This window comes from Lepisosteus oculatus, chromosome 1, assembly GCF_040954835.1.
Source record: "Lepisosteus oculatus isolate fLepOcu1 chromosome 1, fLepOcu1.hap2, whole genome shotgun sequence".
Classification (NCBI taxonomy): Eukaryota; Metazoa; Chordata; class Actinopteri; order Semionotiformes; family Lepisosteidae; genus Lepisosteus; species Lepisosteus oculatus.
This window is the reverse complement of record NC_090696.1, coordinates 68,465,603-68,484,989: the sequence shown is the minus strand read 5'-3', so window position 1 is coordinate 68,484,989 and position 19,387 is coordinate 68,465,603. Positions and strand designations below refer to the sequence as shown.

Genomic DNA, 19,387 nt, shown 5'->3' with positions numbered 1-19,387 from the left:
TCACTCCAGAATGCTGAGTAGAGAAGAAGCAATCAGTGGAGAAAAGCTGCAGTGTTTTACTTTATGGCAGAGTGTTCCTGTACATGCCCGAGGGGAATAATCTTGTTGTATTTCAGTAGAGACATCCGTATGAAGAGTCCAGATCACACACAGCTCTGTGCTTTGAATCACTGGGTTTTCTTGAGAAGCTGCACTCTCAGCTTCTCCTGTTACTCATATTCAATACCGAATAGTTTTGGTCATTTAGTCCTGTTTTACTATTTCTGTACAATTCGATGCTGAAGCCGGCTTCACCTGTTTATTGGAATCACTAGTGATTCACTCCACATCTGGATGTGTGCTTGAGAGCCTGTTTTTATGAGATGCATCTTTTTTTTTTTTCCAGTGCCAGGCCGCTGCATAATGGTTTCTCCTTTTTGGCCTCTATATTTCTGTGTTCCTTTCAGAACTAGATCTCTAATTACAGTAGAAGTGGAGTTGCTCTGACCGCAGGCTAAAAATAATGTTACTCGACTACCAGTGTAGCCCATCTCCACCGCAAGCTGGCACATTTCCATACTGGGCTCTGTGAAAACCAGCTGTGTCGCTTTAGATGGGGGTGATATTTGCCTAGCTCTCAGCTTTACCAGGAAGTGAGGAAGTACTTTGGTTTTGGTAGGAAAATACAGATGGAAACTTTCACAATTGTATTATGACAAGTTCCCGGGATCTGGGATGATTTCAATGGTTTGCCACATTGCCTATACCTTACAGAGTCATGCTGGTGAGGTTACTTGGTATCTCTAAATGGTCCCTTTGTGTGTATGTGTGCAAGTCTGATGATAGACTACCACCCCCTCCAGGGTGAAGTTTCAACTTGTATCCTAAAATTCCAAGATAGGCTCTCAGCTGCTGTGATCCTTCCTATAAATATAGAACTTTATGCGTTTGTATGTTGTAGTATTCCGTACCTCTTGTCATCAGACTGTATCCTGACCTCTGCCTTTTCCCCTGTCCAGGCTCACTTTTTCCTCTTGAAGCCTTGACAGGGAAAAAGAGAGAAGGAGAGGCCTCTTTCCTTTTTCCAAAAAGCAGAGGGGGAAGTCTCTATACTCCCTTTTCGTTCTGGTGTCAATCCAGTGGTTGCTCTTTGGGCTTCTAACTATCTGTCCCATGACTAGCTCTGTCCTCTGTAAACAACCGGGCTATATACTAGCTGTTTGAATCGGGTAATGTGGCAGAGCCTTTAAAGAGTCTGGGTTGTACAAGACCAGAGTGGGGTTCAGTCTTCCTGCAGCTCCACATGACCTGTACTGGGAAACACAAGGGTCACCACTGTATGATGTGGTAAAATGACAGAAAGGTTGAGAATAGCCCACTCCTGGCCAGGCCAACGGTGCAGTTCCTACTACTTCTCCTCACAACAAATCTGCATCACACTGACTCCAGGGCAGCACCGGGTTGGCTACAGTAGACCATCAAGGTCCTCAAAGATTTTGCCGTTTTGTTGCTGTTGACAGGAGCACTTCCTGGAGGTGATCAGGAACCAGGAGTTCCTGCTGCTGCCAGCCGGCGAGGTACTGAAGCTCATGGCCTCTGATGACATGAACGTCCCCGACGAGGAGACGGTCCTGAACGCCTTGCTGAGCTGGGTGCACCACGACGTCGGGTGCAGGCAGGGCGAGCTCAGCAAGCTGCTGGCCTTCATCAGACTGCCTCTCCTGGCCCCACAGGTCTGTTTGTACCCTGACGACCCTGACGGTGTCCCCGTCAGTACATCAGACACAGGCACATCCTGCCAGTCATTCAAGATTTAACTGATTTAATCAAGTGAGGCTTGAAATCACCAATTTTAACATTTGTAAGTGGTTCGCTGATTATGAACTTGAGCTCTGCTTTTAATCAGCTGTATAATAGTGTTTTTGCGTGCTGTCTTCCTGTAGCATATGAATGAAAAGAACCAGGTCTGCTGCAGACATGATGTGCAGCACACGTTCTGGGTGGAACAGTGAAGTCATGATTTCAAGACATTTTGTCTGCTCATCGGAACTGTTCTTTTCACTTTGCAGAAGACCGTATTTCCAAAGCATTTTCACCACCACGTTCAAAAGGTGTACCAGGCATTGGACGTTCAGGTGCCCAGTACCCACATCACAACTGTTGTATTCTTGGCTGCAATATGGAGGGGTTCAAGGCAGTCCTGGGGCTTAACCTGCAAACGACCCCGATTGTCCTATCTGGGGTGGGGAGCCTGTGGTTCCAGCACTCTTAACGCAAGCATCAGAGCTGATTTCAGAATAATTTTACGAGCAGGTATTCAAAATGATTGACTGGACCTGGCTTGTGTGGTTCTTGTTGTGTATCAGTTTTCAGGTTCGTAGTTGTGATGCAATCAAGCCAAAGATTACCATGTGATTTTAAAACAGTTTGGCTTGTCTTAAAAGATTTAGCATTGTTCAATACAGAGCTTCACAAGTGGTCTTCAGTTTACATTGTAACACCCTCTAAGTTATTTTCATGTAGCTGAATTCAGCACTAAAACCTATACATGTACTGTACTTGACCAAGGCAAACAATACCCTACATCCTTAAGGATAATATAAATCTACTTAACAGTGGGTCACTATTGCCCAGCTTGTTTTATTTGAGTATTATTTTGAAAAACATAAGCAAAATAGCAAAATGTGGGTTTTTTTTCCCATTTCTTTCCACGTTGAATAATTAAATAGTCTGTGCTTCAATCTCCTCACAGCTCCATAGCCGAATCAACAGTGACACTGATGGGCCCTTTCCCCACTTGCTCATTTATCCACCTGAAAACAACCCCTCAGAGGTTCACAGGCAGCATCCCTTCTTCTTTTTATTGAAGTCATTCTGTTCAATCTGAAACACACAGGAAAGTCCTGCAGCATTAGCTCAGGTTATCTAAATGTAAATGATTGTTTTCAGCCCCTCCACGACAATCCTCAGAGAGCACGCTGTTCACATCGCAGGTATTGAAGTGTAGAGCGGGGAAGAGAAAAAAACATTCTCATTTCCTAGATTCCGAGATCGCGGCTGTCAGCTCACGAGTGCAGAACGTGCTGCCGAAAGGGAATAAAAATGTAAATCATTTCTTGTTGAATGTCAATTTGCTATTGCCTTTCGGGCAGATAAGCTATTTACTAAAATAAAGCTAGCTTGGCAGATAATTATGGATTGAGAATCTCGGCAAGATCAGATATTGCAGCTATTGTCTGCACAATAGTAAGTAATCCTTTAATCCTGTAAATGGAGGTGAAGGAAACCCTTTTATGAGAAAACCACAGGGTATTTAGTTATCCAGCTCTAGCTTTTGAATGCAGTAGCTTCTGAAAGGTATTTGGAGTTGTTTTTTTATTTGTTGCAAAAGTAGTAGGATCAGTAATGTGTCATAATCTTTATTATTGCTGGAGTTTGAAAGACTCAGCTGGATGTTAGGTATACTGTGTTTAAGAAGTCCGTACAATCCACATTCATGTTTTTTTCTAATTCCATTGAAAGTACGTTAAGCCCAGAGCAAGTGCCAGGGGACAGAATAGAAATTCATTGCTCTCTTTCCGTTGGTGATTCTTTCTTTACTGAAATATTAGTGGTTGTTACCAAAGTAAATTGGGTAACTCAGTGCGCTGCGCTGGAGGAGACAGTCCGTCTCTGAGCAGACAGATTCACCAGCTTTGCAGAGAAGCCTTTGATTTCTGATCAAGGGTTTTATCTTTTAAGTTTAGTTTTTCAGTTCTCGTTTTGACTCAGTCCACATGTAACACAATATAGGTTGCAGAAAGGACTGTGCTGGATTTCTTTAATAAACACAGACATCCGTCTCACTCAGCTAGAGAGGCTGATGTCTCAATTAATTGAGATATGAAGAGTAATGCTAATGAGTGCTGCATCCTTCTTGCAGACTTTAGCGTTGCGGTTATTTTAGTCATGGATTGTTTGGTATTTCATTCTTGTGTCTTTGCAATCTTATTCAGAACATGGGTGTGTTCAGAGTTTCTACTGACTATGAATCACTTGCATGTGTTTGTCTCCTTGTACATTTTCTCCTTTTAGTTATCTAAAATTGTATTATGACTACTCCTGCCACTGAGTCAGGGCTGACCAGTCCAGTCTGCCGGGCATTAAATAAAGACTTTGGAAACATTTGCATTTTCACAGTCAGTTGGTCCACCTTTTATCAGCCAAGTATAGTAAATAGTTAGGTCAGTTCAGTCAATTTTAAGGATGCCCGGAATGAAATGCAGTTTTTCTAGGACTGAATTGCTCTGCCCTGGAACTGTTACACCCTCTGAAAGCAAATGGACAAAAACCAACACCAGAGCCTGTGCAACACTGATAACATTCCCTAGCTCCCTCAAGCGGCCTAATACAAATGTATAGGCTGTTGACCTGCTGCTCATGTGTCCAGTGAGTAGATAATATCCGTCTTGCACCAAACGATATATGGTAATGTAAATTTAAAAAGGTTATGGAACAGCTACAGTGTCAGTTCACTTATGTTCTCCAGCGCCATTAGACTACGGTAGTCAAAATGATTCAATTAGTGCGTTTCTCTCTCCATCATCAGACGTACTCTCACCGGGCTGCGGAATGCAAGGCTAATTTGCTTAAGTGTGAAACTATTAAAAACTCACACAGAACGCTTATGATATAAGCAAAACCGCAATCCAGCATTGTGCTTTTCATCTTTTTTCGCACTTTTAAACATGGTCACTTAAAATGTAAGGGCAACTATCCACTCTCGTCAGCAGTCAGGCTAGTTTAGAGTCTGTGATACGTTACTGTATCACGTGTCTCGGTTCAGGAGCGAACTGTGAATCTGCAGCCAGCAGAACACATGGATGTGATGCTGTAGAGAAACAGGTGGCAAAGTCATCCGGGGGAATTTGTCAAGTAATTAGCAAATGAAAAATCTGCACTTGCGTCAGTAGTAATTGAACTGATTAAGGCAATTAGTCAGCCTCTCTGTTACTACTGTGCCTAATTAAAAACATATACAGTATACACAGAGAGTAACAGCACGATGTTCAGAGGGAAAATAAATGAGAATAAATCAGCACCAAGCATAACTATATTAAGAGAATGAACGTAATTTTCCATATTAATTCTTCGCAGGAGGGGAAAAGGGCATTTTAAGGAAATGCTAAATTATACTCTGCTCCTCAGTCCCTAATGGATTTTATTCTGATCACCTGATGAAGATTTTAACAACCAATAATATCTCCAATGAATATCATTGTGCAGTGAATATTTCATTATGTCCCATTGCATTTCCTGATTTTTTTTAACAGTTTTAATTGACCAACCTGCCGTCATTTTTCGAATTTCAATTATCTTCTCTGCCACCAAAGTGACAGAGCTGGATATGTGGCAAGATACTGCCATGAGGATAACAGCCTCTTCCTGTAATCCAGGGTATTGCAACACCAGACCTTTCAGGACCACACTGGTGCGTGATTCAATTACCTCATCTCTAATTGAATTCAATTAATTCCTCATTTTTGACAATTTCATTTTTGTTGCCTGTGTTATACGTACATTGAAGGCCAGCACCTGTGTTACCTGTTAATAATACTCTGTCAGTCAAAATAATAGTACACCAAGAGGCTTTATGTGTAATAAACAACTGCCGTAAAGCCAGTCCTGTCTTGACTTAATATACTAGTATTTGGTTCTGCAGGAGTAGCAATAGTAGCTACAGAGTAGCCAGCAGCCATATCACTCTGCAGCTCACAACTGGCAACCCACTGAAGCTCAGCAGTTGTGAGCCTGGTCAGTACCTGGATGGGAGACCTCCTGGGAAAAACTAAGATTGCTGCTGGAAGAGGTCTTAGTGGGACCAGCAGGGGGCGCTCACCCTGCGGTCCATGTGGGTCCTAATGCCCCAGTATAGTGACAGGGACACTATACTGTAAATAGGCGCCGTCCTTCGGATGAGACATAAAACTGAGGTCCTGACTCTCTGTGGTAATTAGAAATCCCAGGGCTTTCTCGAAAAGAGAGTCCTGGCCAAATTTCCCATTGGCCTTTACCAATCATGGCCTCCTAATAATCCCCATCTATGAATTGGCTTCATTACTCTGCTCTCCTCCCCATTGATAGGCACTATGGTTGAGTGGAATGTTCAGAAAAGCTCTATATAAGTTTAAGCAATTATAATATGTTGGACGCACCTTTATTTGTATAGGCTGTTCTTTGAGCTCTGATCCCTGGGTGATCAGGAATTCCTTTTCCTTTCCTAGTTCCTGGCCGACATGGAGAACAATCCCCTTTTCCGGGACAACATCGAATGTCACCGACTGATCATGGAGGCCATGAAGTACCACCTGCTGCCTGAGCGCAGGCCCTTGCTGCAGAGCCCGCGGACCAGGCCCAGGAAGTCCACTGTGGGGGTGCTGTTTGCAGTAGGGGGCATGGACGCCACCAAAGGTCCCGTGTCTTACACTGAGGTCCCCCGCACTGCCATGTGCTCTGGTCTGATGTACAAAAGCCCCATTTGTCACAGTAAATAGGATTAGTAGAGGACGTTCAAATGATTGAGCGGAGCTCCGTAGAGCCCTGTAGCTGGGAGATTCCTGGCTCCAGTCTGGGAATGTCCAAAGCAAACTGTGGTCAGGATTTCCAAGCCAGTAGAGTGGGAGGTGGTTTCCAGGACTGGCTGGTTGTGTGTCGGCTATAGGATTCTAGAGCTGCCACACACCAGCAGCCCCTGTGGCCTAGCAGTGTTGCCCTTGTTCTCGCAGTGCCAGCGCCAGCTCACGGTGTGAATAAGAAGCAGATGACTGGAGACTCACACCTTTTTGAAGGACATATGTGTGTCGTCTTTATCTCCCCGATGTTACTACAGGGTTTATAATTCTAAATAATAATTTTACTCACTTGTCACCACATCAGGGAACACAGACAACTTTAAGTAATTCCTGTGGGCATTTCCTTTGTCTTTGGGCACTGTCCAGTTTAACTTTCATTTTGCTGAGTGAGGGATTGAATATACTTTAGCGCGACGCACGTGGGCTTTTTCTTTTGGGGCCCTTCACAGCCACGACGGACGTCCGAGAACGCGAAATCAAAATCGGACCTGATTGCCAGCTCCTCCGCTCGCTGCTTTCACTCACCATTTCCCCAAATTGCGCCCTCCGGAACCGGCCCGTGACCGCCAAAGAAGGTGAGGTTATTGTCGTGGGTTTGTATGTCTGAACGGGGTCCTCTCTCGCCTCCTCGCTCCAGGTGCCACTAGTATCGAGAGGTACGAGCTGCGCACCAACACGTGGACGCACGTGGCCAACATGAACGGCAGGCGGCTGCAGTTCGGCGTGGCCGTGCTGGACGACAAGCTGTACGTGGTCGGGGGGAGGGACGGCCTGAAGACCCTCAACACCGTCGAGTGCTACAACCCAAAGAACAAGACCTGGAGCGTGATGCCACCCATGTCCACTCACAGACACGGCCTGGGTAACGAGACCTGACTTGGGTTTCTCTGAGGCTGGCAGCCACCCAAGTCAAATAGAGGGGGCCCCGAAGTGGCGGATTGCCAATCTCTGACAGTAGGACCTCAGCTGAAGGGAGGAGCACTAGAAGGTTCAGCCACCTCCTCAGGGAGGCACTCAGGGAGTCAGTGGCTGCTCTGGAACTTTTCTTGACCTTCCCCCTAGCAATCCCATTCACCTGGCTGCAGTATCGCCTTGTTCTTCACCGGCAGGAACTGACTTGTAATCCAAGCCGTGTTCACAGCCTCCTGCATGCAGATAGATACTTTATTGATCCTGTGAGGGAAATTGCAGTGCAACAGCAGCTTAACACACACAACACAGCCACAGTGTAACGAATTATATAATAATAGTACAATACATACAATACAATACAAGAGTTACTCACAGTCCGGACACACAAGAACAAACTAGAACAGAACAGTACACAGAAAATCGTATCACACATATGAATATAAATATAGATGTAACCATAGATATAAATATAAATGTATTGCACAGGTCCCTGGCATATATTGCACAAAAAATGGTTGTAAACGGGGAAAAAGAAAAAGAAAAAGAAAGAGAACAGATGTAGCAGTAGATGTGTAGATGTGTTTAGTCCAGAAACAGGTCCCTGTCAATGTTGCCTCTGCCCAGACGCAAGGTGGATGCGTTGTACAGTCTTATGGCAGAAGACAAGAATGACCTCCTGTAGCGCTCCCTGTCGCACCGTGGATGAGTCAGATGCCTGATAGATAGAAGTCCTGTCCTGTCCTGTCCTCTCTCAATACGCAGAGCTCCACCCTGGAGTATTTCCGACGCCGTCTACATAGCTAATCTCGAGAACCGGGCTCAGAAATGTTCTGCTCAATCTGGCCCCAGGCACCACCGTTGAAATGCTGCGTGATATGTAGTTAGGCTTTGTGTGCAACAGTACTTTTAAAAGGGTTTGGTTACAGCTGATACCACAGTATTGGACAATGGGCTTACGGAAGTAAAACAAAACTCACCATGCTTTGTATATTCATGATAACAGACCCCATAAACAGAGATTACAGCATCTGCTGTAATCTCAAAACTACCGACAGCAAACTGTAGCTCTTGGCTGTTTGCTTTGACCTCCTTTATAAACCTGTTCTAACTATAATGGTCATAGTTGAAACAGTACTGACAAATACCGTATCGGCACATGGGAAAGTATTCAAAGAATGCCAATAGGTATTTGAGTGTCCATATTCTGGAGACTGATATTCTTTCTATATATTCTTTACTGCAGCTGGTCTTGGGGAATGTTCTTCATTATGTAGTTAAATATGTGCCTCCTGTCAACAAGGAGTAAGTGTCAAACTACATCAAAATGTCCAACTACTGCTCTAATCCTGCAGCAAGCTTGTGGTGAAGAGCAGGACAGTTCTCCCATACAGCGCTGAGTGACCCTCTAAATGCAATACTCACTGTTGTGGGATATTCTTCATCAGAGGAGCAGGTCACAGTCTTGTGCAGATTCAGATTTATTGAGCTCAATAAGAACAGCAACACATACTGGATCTGCTCCACAGAACCGACACCCTGAAAGGGGTTTCCAGCCTTCATATACATATGTGCTCAGAAAGAAGTTTGGTTTCATAGTTTTATGAAAGAGGGGCCCCCAGGGGCTGACTCTCAATCCTTGATGTTCACGTGTAGGTGTGGCGGTGCTGGAGGGCCCCATGTATGCTGTGGGGGGCCACGATGGCTGGAGTTATCTGAACACGGTGGAACGGTGGGACCCCCAGGCGCGGCAGTGGAGCTTTGTGGCAAGCATGTCCACCCCCAGGAGCACAGTGGGGGTCGCCGTTCTCAGTGGAAAGTAAGTTACACTGGTCTTGCAGTTTGCCTCTTTCATCTGTCAGCTTACGCCTGATCTTATATCAGATTTCATAGATATTGGGTCACCTCTGCATCCTGATCAAGACCAAACTGTTTGTTGTCTCCTGGGCTAAGAGAGTGGTTTTCTGATTCATAAAGATTTTAAACTACAAGCAACCAAGCAGGCATCATGTATTGAGTGGTCTCCTCTGGGCTCCAACCTACATTCTCGAGCATCTTGATGCTGATCATTTCATCCTTTGCATTCAGGTGTCTTACACTGAAAAGAATGAAGGTTGCTGAAATGCAACGGAGGCTGCGATACACAACAGTGGCCATGAAAAGTTAAACATGGTCGGAGATCAGGAGCCAATCAGGATCTTTCTCAGGCCTGAGCTTCAGTTCCAGTTTAAGATGGAAGAGGCATCTGCACAGCCACAAGTAGATGAAAGCCCAAAATTATTTGGTTTCAGAACTGCTTTTCATCCTAAAACTATTCACATCGGTGATCTCGATACTGACATATTATTAAATGCTGATTGTATTTAATAATTTTAAGGACTTTTAAAACCGTATGATTTTGATAACTGTACTTCAAAGTGCTGTAGTCATTAAACAAGCTTTGGCAATTTTTTCCAGTTAATCCAAAAATTATACCAGGTTAAAGAGAGCACTACTGTATGTATTTCACACCCAGGGCTGGTTTCAGAGCTCCTGGTTATCAATGACACTGGACTAATTTAAATGAGCACTTCTAACCCCAGTGCTCACAAAGGTTTCTCTGTGGTTTTCTCTGCTGCCTGTGCTCTTCATTACCTAATTGATCAAGTTCTTACATCGTTTGAACCGGCGTAATCTTATTTTCAGGTCTTAAATTGTTGAAATGGTAATAACACCTCTAAAATCCAATTGTTGCCCTTAATGATGCGGAAAGCAGAATCTGTTCTGTCAGAAAAGGAAAAAGGGGAAATCTTACTTTGTTTCATCTCAAACATCGTACATTTGTCTCCATATCACAGATTGAGAACGCTCCTTGGTGAATTCAATTTGGTTTTTTTTTTCTTTGTCTGAAGATGGAAATTAATCCCCAGACTAAAATTTAATTCTCCACACCAATTTAATTTAATGAACAACTGGCTAGAATATGTAATGGCGTGACTGACTTCCCACCAGCAGAAGCTACATCACCACGCCTGTGTGCAGTGGAATTTGTTAGGAATTGCATCACGTCGCTCTCAATTAAAGTGTTACAGTCGATGCTCACCCTGGGACAGAGCCAGCCTGAGCACTGTGGGCAAACAAGGAAATCTTAAAGATTCTTAAAGCAATCGTTCCTTAAAGCTTGCTCTTTCTTTTTCGTTATTTTTAGGCTTTATGCAGTCGGGGGTCGGGATGGCAGCTCCTGCCTGAAGTCAGTGGAGTGTTTTGACCCCCACACCAACAAATGGGTCCACTGCGCGCAGATGGCCAAGAGGAGAGGAGGGGTAGGCGTTGCCACCTGGAATGGATTCCTCTACGCCATCGGGGGCCACGATGCCCCAGCCTCCAGCCTGACGTCGCGGCTGTCAGACTGTGTGGAGAGGTAACGTGCCGGCCTGCTCGGTCAGAGTACCCAGATGGAGGCAGAGCCCCTCTGAGCTGTTTGCCTAACGACCGGCTGTTTGGGCATCGACAGGTATGACCCTAAGACAGACACGTGGACAGCGGTGGCCCCGATGAGCATCAGCAGAGACGCTGTAGGGGTGTGCCTGATGGGGGATCGCCTGTACGCCGTTGGGGGGTACGATGGACAGGTCTATTTGAATGCCGTTGAAGCCTACGACCCCCAGACCAATGAGTGGACACAGGTCAGACCCGGCTTTACTGCCCCCCTTCATCCTCATCACCCTCATCACATTTTGCCCGGATTCGATTTTGTCAGCAATGAATTAGCTGAGGAACTGGATCCTTGAGCAGTGTGGCAGTGTGGTGATATCTCTTAATGGAACCCACAATGCGGAATTCCTTTGTTGAGGCCAGGCTCATCATTAAAATGTAAGAAAGGTTACAAGCTAGAGAAAGGCCACTCAGCCCAGATAACTCATTCAGTTGACCCCTGGACCTCGGCCAGCTGCTTCTTGAAAGAAGTAGAGGGCATCCCCTTCGCCGGCTGAGTAGCTTGTTCCAGACCTCACAGCTTTTTATGTGAAAAGCTCCACCTGTTCTCCTTTTTAATAATACAGTATGTGTCGTGAATTTCTAGTTTATTCTTCGGTTCGTGTTTCCCAGTCCATTCTGAAATAGTCCACTGAACTGGCTTAGTCAGTGACTTTTGAGGATTTCAGATACTTCATTCAGGGCTGCTTGCAGTCGTCTCTGTTCAAGATGAGAAGGGCTCAGTCCGTTCAGCCTGTCAGTGGACAACATTCCCTTAAGCCCAGTTGAGTCCCTGGTCACCTGGTTTCTGATTTCTCTATCCTGATTCCAGAGCAGCTATAGCTGTTTGTATCAGGGTGATCAAAATTGTGCACTGTTTTCTCGCTGAGGTCCTGCTGGTCCATTGTAAAATTTTAAAATCACTTGATTTAAATTCTGTACGTTTAACTAAATATACTATAATTGCCCTGTTTACATTAAATATTATCTATTAGCCATTAAATAAGATCTATTATTTATCTAGTCTGTTAACCAGCTGTCAACCCAAAGTGATACATCACTTTGAATGCCTGCCGTCTGCGAATTAATCTTTAATGAGAAAAACTATAAAAAGCTTTATGAAAATCGAAATTTATCAAATGTCTCTTTTTAAGCCCTTAATACTGTGGATTCAAAATGTCTAATTAGTTAAGCAGGAATATATATATATGTTTATAAACCGTACTGAATGTTCCATGGAAGAATTCTAAAGATTGATCCAATAGTTACAATAATAATAATAAAAAACTTTATTTTATATAGCGCCTTTAAAAGTGGCTTCTCAAAGCGCTTTACAGAATGACAACAACAATAAATTAAAAGAATACACAAGATAAAACACAATTACAATATACAGAGCAGACCGTGGATGGTGCTACTAAGAAAAGCAGAGGGGTGAAGAATGGAACCAGTTAAGTAAAGGCTCTTCTAAAGAAGGTTTTGAGTCTGGATTTGAAGGAGTTTAGAGAAGGTGACTCTCTGATATCCTTGGGGAGAGAGTTCCAGAGCTTTGGGGCTTAACAGGACAAGGCCCTGTCACCCATAGAATGTAGATGGGCTTGGGGGACAGATAGGAGACCAGAATTAGAGGAGCGAAGATTGCGAGGTGGGGAGTAGTAGTAGTTTGGTTATTATTCTCATTCCCATAACCTTACCTATGATATAATAAAGATATGGTGATCTATCAATCTTTGGTTAACCTTTTCGTTTCTTTACAGTACATACACAAGGTAAAATGCCATCAGGTCCTGGAGAGATGTTTAAGTACTTCTAATACAAAAAACCCCACTTCTACCACTTCTATACTAAAGCTATTTAATTTAGAATTTTGTTTTTGCTCAGCCAGTGGCACATTTTGTGTTACTATTTTGTGATAAACGACTAAGTGAACTAAAATATTTATTTAATATATCATGTTTCCCTTTCATCACCTAAATGTTTCCCCGTTTTTCTTTCCGAACATGAATATATTTTGCTGTGGTAATACTGAAAGTCTTTTATTTATTTTAGTCTGCTTAGCGACATTCTTTTTTTCCCTCTCGGTGAGGAATTTCTATATTTTTAAGATTCAGTTGTCTAGTTACGGCCCCTGTTCCTGTTCACTAAAGAATGAGACACGTGGACAGGCTTCTCTGACATTACCACCTGCAGAGCCCTTCAGAAATGTGACAGGTTGAAAGTTCTACACAGCATGTCAGGAGAATTAGCCTTGACCGAAGAAGCAGAGCATCTCTCACTGAAATCTCCCCGAGCCGACAGACACCCCCTAAGTAGCAGGAGTCTCTGTTGTCGACGAATTGCAACTCTCTTCATGGCTCCATTCTGCCAGTTTGGGGAATCCTAGTTCCTCTCACTGGTAACCAGTTACTAGGCCACAGAGCTCAATCTATTCTCTTAGCAGCTGCATTTAGTGGTTGAGTTTATCTGTGTGTTTAGCTGTGTGCTTGTGTTTATCTGAGTGGTTGGCTCATATCGGTCAATGTTCATTAAAAAAAAAAGGTGTCCTATTTAGAAGTTTCAGTTTTCATAAAGAGTTAGAGTAAAAGGTTTTCTGCCTGCAGGGGTGTAATGTATTCTGGCTGACAATCCCTGCTCAAGAAGAGACTTTCATATTTGAACAATGGAATATGTGTGTGTAAATGTAATTACATATTAAAATGTTAATTGCCACAAACCCACCATAGACATAGGCAGTCTTCCCACATTTGTATGTTGGAATAGTTTATATTTCTTTTACAAAACTCGTTTAATGTCTTTTCATTGTAACAATGTAGAGGACAGCATGAGAACATTTTATAGATATTGCTATAAACTGAGCAAGATTGAAGCATTTTTAATAAAGTCACAATGTCGAAAGCTGGTAGGGTGGTAAATGGGAAATGTCCTGTAAACTCTGTAGTATTGAATATTGAATTACTACATTCAGGATTATTGTACAGAAAAAAAGACAGGTCAAGGCCACCAAACTGAAAGGTGGCAATTCAGAAGGAATGTCATACTCAACACGGTGACACATACAGACAGGCTGTGCTTTTGAGTGAAAAGTTTAAATATCAGTTGACTGCCTAATAGAAAAAAGAAAAGTTCAGATGTCAATGCCTTGAATTCAATTTAAAAATAACAAAACAATGTATGTGTCATATGTTGTGTTATTTTGTGTCATATACTGTATATTTTTTTAATTGCTGTTCTAGTTTAAAGAAAATAACAGTGTCAGTCCTGAGTAAAATGCCTAGCAACACGTCTCCTCCAGATCACTTTGTGTCATTCATGGCCTCTCCTGGAGTTGTATGCTGTCTCTCTCTCTCTTTCTATGCAGACCAGAGCAAAGAGAGAAAGGAGTTCATTTGCCATATTTTAAATTGAGATTCATATTTGTGCCGTTCTTTTTGAACAAATAAGAATAAATAATGAAAGTACAACAAAGCACTATAGCATGCAACGGATAGTACAGAAGATTAAAAACACAGGACTCTTCATACTTGGTAGCCAAGTAAATAGCAGAGCATATGTGCTGCCCAGAAATCTCCCTTTTCTAAAACACATTCAACAAAACTGTCAGAGAACATGTTAATCACACACATGGAAAATGACATTTTTAACATGCAGGAACTGAAACTTTTTCATGAGGTGTGTGCCGGATGGTGTGGGCAGCTGGTTCACTGGGTTATTCCTTGTGATCTTTTGCAGGTTGCACCGTTGTGCCTTGGGAGGGCAGGAGCCTGTGTTGTGGCAGTGAAGTTATAACCCAGCGTCTCCTTCTCCCCAGACATCATTACAGTTCTTATTCTCTTTGTCAAAATCCGCGGCATTTTTTTTTTCTTCTGTCCCAAAGAACTACTTAAAAGGGATTCTACCAAGGAAGAATTTAATATCTATTTCCATTCTGCTGTGTATTGGAAACTTTGCTCATTTAACTGCGCTGTGTCAATCATTAGATAACAGCCCAGCATGATGTACAGCATGTAGCCTCTGTGGAGTTTTTTAATCAGCTGGGCTGAAACTCACAGTCTTTCTAAATTACAGTTTGGCCCTTGTCCAGTTTAATGTGCTGATTCCCAGTTTGATTTTGGATAGGGTTGATTGTACCACAGGGAACAGTATATGGAGAAAGGTTGGAGTCTGAGGCGTGTTATGCCATCGTCACAGACCTCACTGTGCTAGAAGATACTTCTGCTCCTGAAACGCATCGGAGGCTGGTGGGGGGAGGGGATGTTCCCTCTGTTACTGATCCAGACAAAAGACATTCTCACTTTAGAAAATGAAAAAAGAACCATGTATCATTTCTCTTCCTCCTGACAGGTTACAAATTGCATTTTTGGGGACATAGTGAGAAATTGGGATTTTACCGGAGCTGAATTTAATAGCACAGTGATTGAACTGCACATACTCCCATTTTCCCCTGGTGCTGTAATGGATGCATCTCACTGAGCATCAGTGTTCTTTCACCAATGACAGTACAGGCCTGAGACAGGCTGTCCTGCACACTGCTCAGGCAGCAGTGGAGGAAGAGCACAGGGTGTGTGTTGTTTGGTGATAGACATCCATTGCTATTTCTGAAGACATACAGGGTAATTAGACATCACTGTTTGTTTCTGTTCTTTAAGTCTCCTTACTAGACATTCCATTTTTTAAATATCTTTTTAAAAGTAGCCATCAAAGTAGGCAAACATCTGGGCTATTTTCAAAGGCCTTTCCTGCCATTCCAAGCTTATTGCCTGTTTTTGCACATAATAAAATGCTAAATTAAACTCCTGGTATTGCGGGATCAAAAAAAGTGGACTGCTCAAATTATCTGAGTGACTAAAGTGGCAGTTTAGTTCTTTATCGTATTGTCTTATGACTTTCACTCCGTATTTGAGCAAGACACAAAATTGTAGTTTTAGATAAGAGAACAATCGTCACATACAGTAAAAAATAATAGTGACCCACATTGAGACAGGGAGACTCTAACTTTGAGGACATTCAGCAGTACATCATTTCAAATTCATGAATGTATTTTTTCTCTTCTTAGTATTCACAGCACCACTGATCAGTTAAGTGGGATTTTGTTGCATGCACTTTTGAAGCGAATGGCGTAACGCAGACTGTAGCTCCATCTCAGTGCAGCCCTTTGACTTTAAAAACACATTTCCACTTCAGAGAAGGGATCTGGAGTCTCTACAAAGAAATTCAGAGCAGAGATCCGTAAGTCCACGTGTGAAAATGAAGCCTTGTGGATTCCTCCACCTGATACCTCCTGAGTTTTAGGAGGGAAAGCCTTCATTTCAAACTCTGGGGCGGGAGGGGGGAGGTGGTGGAAGAACAGGTGGTTGGAAAAGGTCTTGGTTGAATAAACACCCTGTTGCATTCTCTGATATTTTAATCAAAATTATTCAATGTTCCCATTCTCATGTTCTCCTTCTCAAAATTCCAGAAAAATCTATGTGATATTATATATGTATTGTACTGTATTATATAATTATTATAATCTATATAATATTTTCTGATTTTTTTTTTAGCCAAACAATAGAAACATTCCAACAGAACAGAGAGAAGGTTGTTTATAGGGTAACATCCTGAGCATGTGATGAGTGCTGGCCAGAGCTGGAACTTTGATAGTGGTCTTATAAAGTCTGTCCCCACTTGGTATAAAATGAAGTGTCTGTAATACAGTTTATAGATTGCTTGGACAAATAGGGCAATATTTTATGTTTTTAATTATTTGGAGATGTTTAAAGCTTGATTTGCTTTTATACTATACTGTATGTGCCTACATTTTTCTTCTCATTTCAATTGTATTTTCATTGTTACACGATGGGGGTGTGTTAATGGTCAAATTAAGAAGGTATTCCTCTGAATATTAATGTAATATAAACCAATATTATCTATATTGAATGGAAGATATCATATTATATGATAGTCCACATTGTGGGTGCACAGTTGGTAGACTTGCATTGGATCCATTCTGCATGGCTGGACTGAGGCTTTGACTGGATAAGTTCCACAGGTCAAAGTTGTACAGTACAGTAGTTCCAGTTCAATGCCTGGAAGAGGCAGCAGCAGTAGTTTTTGAACATGATCTGTTAAGAACAGTTTCTTGGGACAGGATATTAGCAGCAACCTAAACTGCCTTTAAAAAGCAGATACTGCAGATTTTACTTATCTTTAGGAAGTCTTAATACTTTCCTTTTTTTCCGTTCCTTCAAATGCAGATGCCATTTTTGGGGGGCTTTTCTTTACTGTTGATGTAGAGCTGTGGTGTTCTGTGGTTCAGTGGAAGGAAGGGGTGAAACTCCTGGGTTCTCATTCAAAAGAGTAGTACATTTCTGAAGGAAATTTCTTCTGCTCAACAACCTGAGACGACAATGGCGGACAAGGGGGACAGATGTTAGCAGATTTCAGTTCCCTGTTGCCCTTGGCATGAACGAGCCCCCACTGTAAACATTGCTCCACCCAGACTGCGATATAAGTAAACAGGATTCCTACATTCCTTCATTCAAACCTGTGAACTGCATTCCTGCTGGAAGTGTGCATGTCTGTTCTAGAATCCTTTGTGTCCATCTGTTGGGGGTGACAAACTGCTTTGAACCCGTGTTTTGACCTTCTGTTGCCTTAATGGAGAGTAGGATATTACAAATCACAGGGCACTGTCTTTGTCACCCCAGAGTTCCGACAGACAAGCATGAGCTTCCAGCTCCCCCATTCTGGTCCCAGGCCCTCCTGTGTGATGTTCTCACCCTGTGTGTGGTATTTAAGTGAAATGTTTTATATATTTGTTTTTCGAAAGGGAAAAATATTTATTTAAATATATGACTTTATTATTTAGCAACTTTGATTTTTTTTAAATAGTTTACTGCATGCCTTGTTTATTCTCCATTCAATCTGCTTTTCTGTGCACTTTTTTATATTAAAATATTGGAAGAAGAAACTGGTGTGTCCAGTGCATTTTTATTAACTGTGTTTCTGTTATTTTAACAGATTGGCTTGGTCTCTTTCCTTCATGTGAGCCATGTGTAACTGTATGAGGATATATCGGTGCCCGTCATGGTCCAGGAGAGTCCTTCAGGTTTTGAAAACTTAATCTACAGTATCACTGGCTAGAGATCATGTTAATCTTGGCTAATTAAGTACCCGAGTGGTTCCATTCAGTAGTATGAATCTTGAATTTGGAAAGAAAACCAGAAGATCCTGAAATTCTCCTGGACCAGGGCTTCAGCCCACAGATCTAGATCATAATCCTGAGATTTAAAATCCTTGTTTTAAGGATTAAGACATCATAATAATTCCTTACACTTATATAGCGCTTTTCTGGACACAAAGTGTCAAAGTGGACTTAAAATGCTTTACAGGTAATGGGGACTTCCCTCCTCCACCACCAATGTGCAGCCCCACCTGGATGATGTGACGGCAGCCATAGTGCGCCAGAACGCTCACCACACACTACCAGTGAGGAGGAGACTAGAAGGAAGAGGAAGCCTGTTAATAGATGGGGATTATTAGTTGGCCATAATTAATAAAGGCCAAGGAAAGATTTGGCCAGGACAACAGCTCTACTTTTTTTGAGGAACACCCTGGGGTTTTTAATGACCACAGAGAGTCAGGACCGGTCTTACATCTCAACTGAAGGACAGCGCCTGTTTATAGTATAGCATCCCCGTCACTATACTGGGGCATTAAGACCCACACAGACTGCAGGGTGAGCGCCCACCACTGGTCCCACTGACACCTCTTCCAGCAGCATCCTTTGCAGGGTGCTATAGCTGCTGGCTTTATGTTGGTTAGATGCTGGACATGTTGGTTATATTTGATTGACTGTGGCTTTTGCTATTTCTGTTCATGAAACAGAAAATTTTAAGCTTCTCCTTTATTGACCTTAATAAATCCTTCCTTCTTTATGCTGGACACGCACAGCGGTTTTGGACAAGCAGAACCTACAGGATCTATAGGTCTTTTCTCTGCCATCACCTGTAATAAGAGAAGACATTGTTTATAATTCAGTGTACACCAGAAAAGAGAATCACCTTGGCCACGGAAACCCAGGAACCTCTTCTCGAAATGTCAGTTACCATAAGGATTCAGACAATCACCCGGTTTTGAAAATGAATAGGGAAACATTTGGACAGGATGAGCCATGAAGCAGCAGCTTGTTGGCAACATGAAGTCTAAATTTAATGATGAAGAAACTTAATTTGGGGAGGCTGTTAAAAATGTAACATGGATTGAAGCACTGTTGTACTGTGTACAGATGCACTGTTTGTGCAGCGTGCAGTTAATTCATGGGTTAACTGCCACTATGCACCTGGAACAGTCCAGACACACCTGGGGAAGCTCAGATCCTCACTCTCTCTGGCAGATGACAAACTGTTTTATCTGGATCAGCTATGGTTTTATTTGCTGAACGGCACAGACTTCAA

General features: G+C 42.7%; 1 protein-coding gene across 3 annotated transcripts in view; it reads left to right on the top strand.

Annotated features, from left to right (window-relative positions):
* Positions 1–16,831, top strand: part of klhl5 (kelch-like family member 5) — a 79,340-nt gene extending 62,509 nt beyond the window's left edge. For all 3 annotated transcript variants that reach the window (XM_015345830.2, XM_069191744.1, XM_006629926.3), the window contains 7 exons: positions 1,500–1,712; positions 6,243–6,429; positions 7,228–7,452; positions 9,156–9,318; positions 10,687–10,899; positions 10,993–11,164; positions 14,682–16,831. In XM_015345830.2, coding sequence (XP_015201316.2) covers positions 1,500–1,712; positions 6,243–6,429; positions 7,228–7,452; positions 9,156–9,318; positions 10,687–10,899; positions 10,993–11,164; positions 14,682–14,738 — 1,230 coding nt within the window. In that variant the 3' untranslated portion in view covers positions 14,739–16,831. The remainder of the gene's footprint in view (positions 1–1,499; positions 1,713–6,242; positions 6,430–7,227; positions 7,453–9,155; positions 9,319–10,686; positions 10,900–10,992; positions 11,165–14,681) is intronic.
* The last annotated feature ends 2,556 nt before the right edge of the window (positions 16,832–19,387 follow it).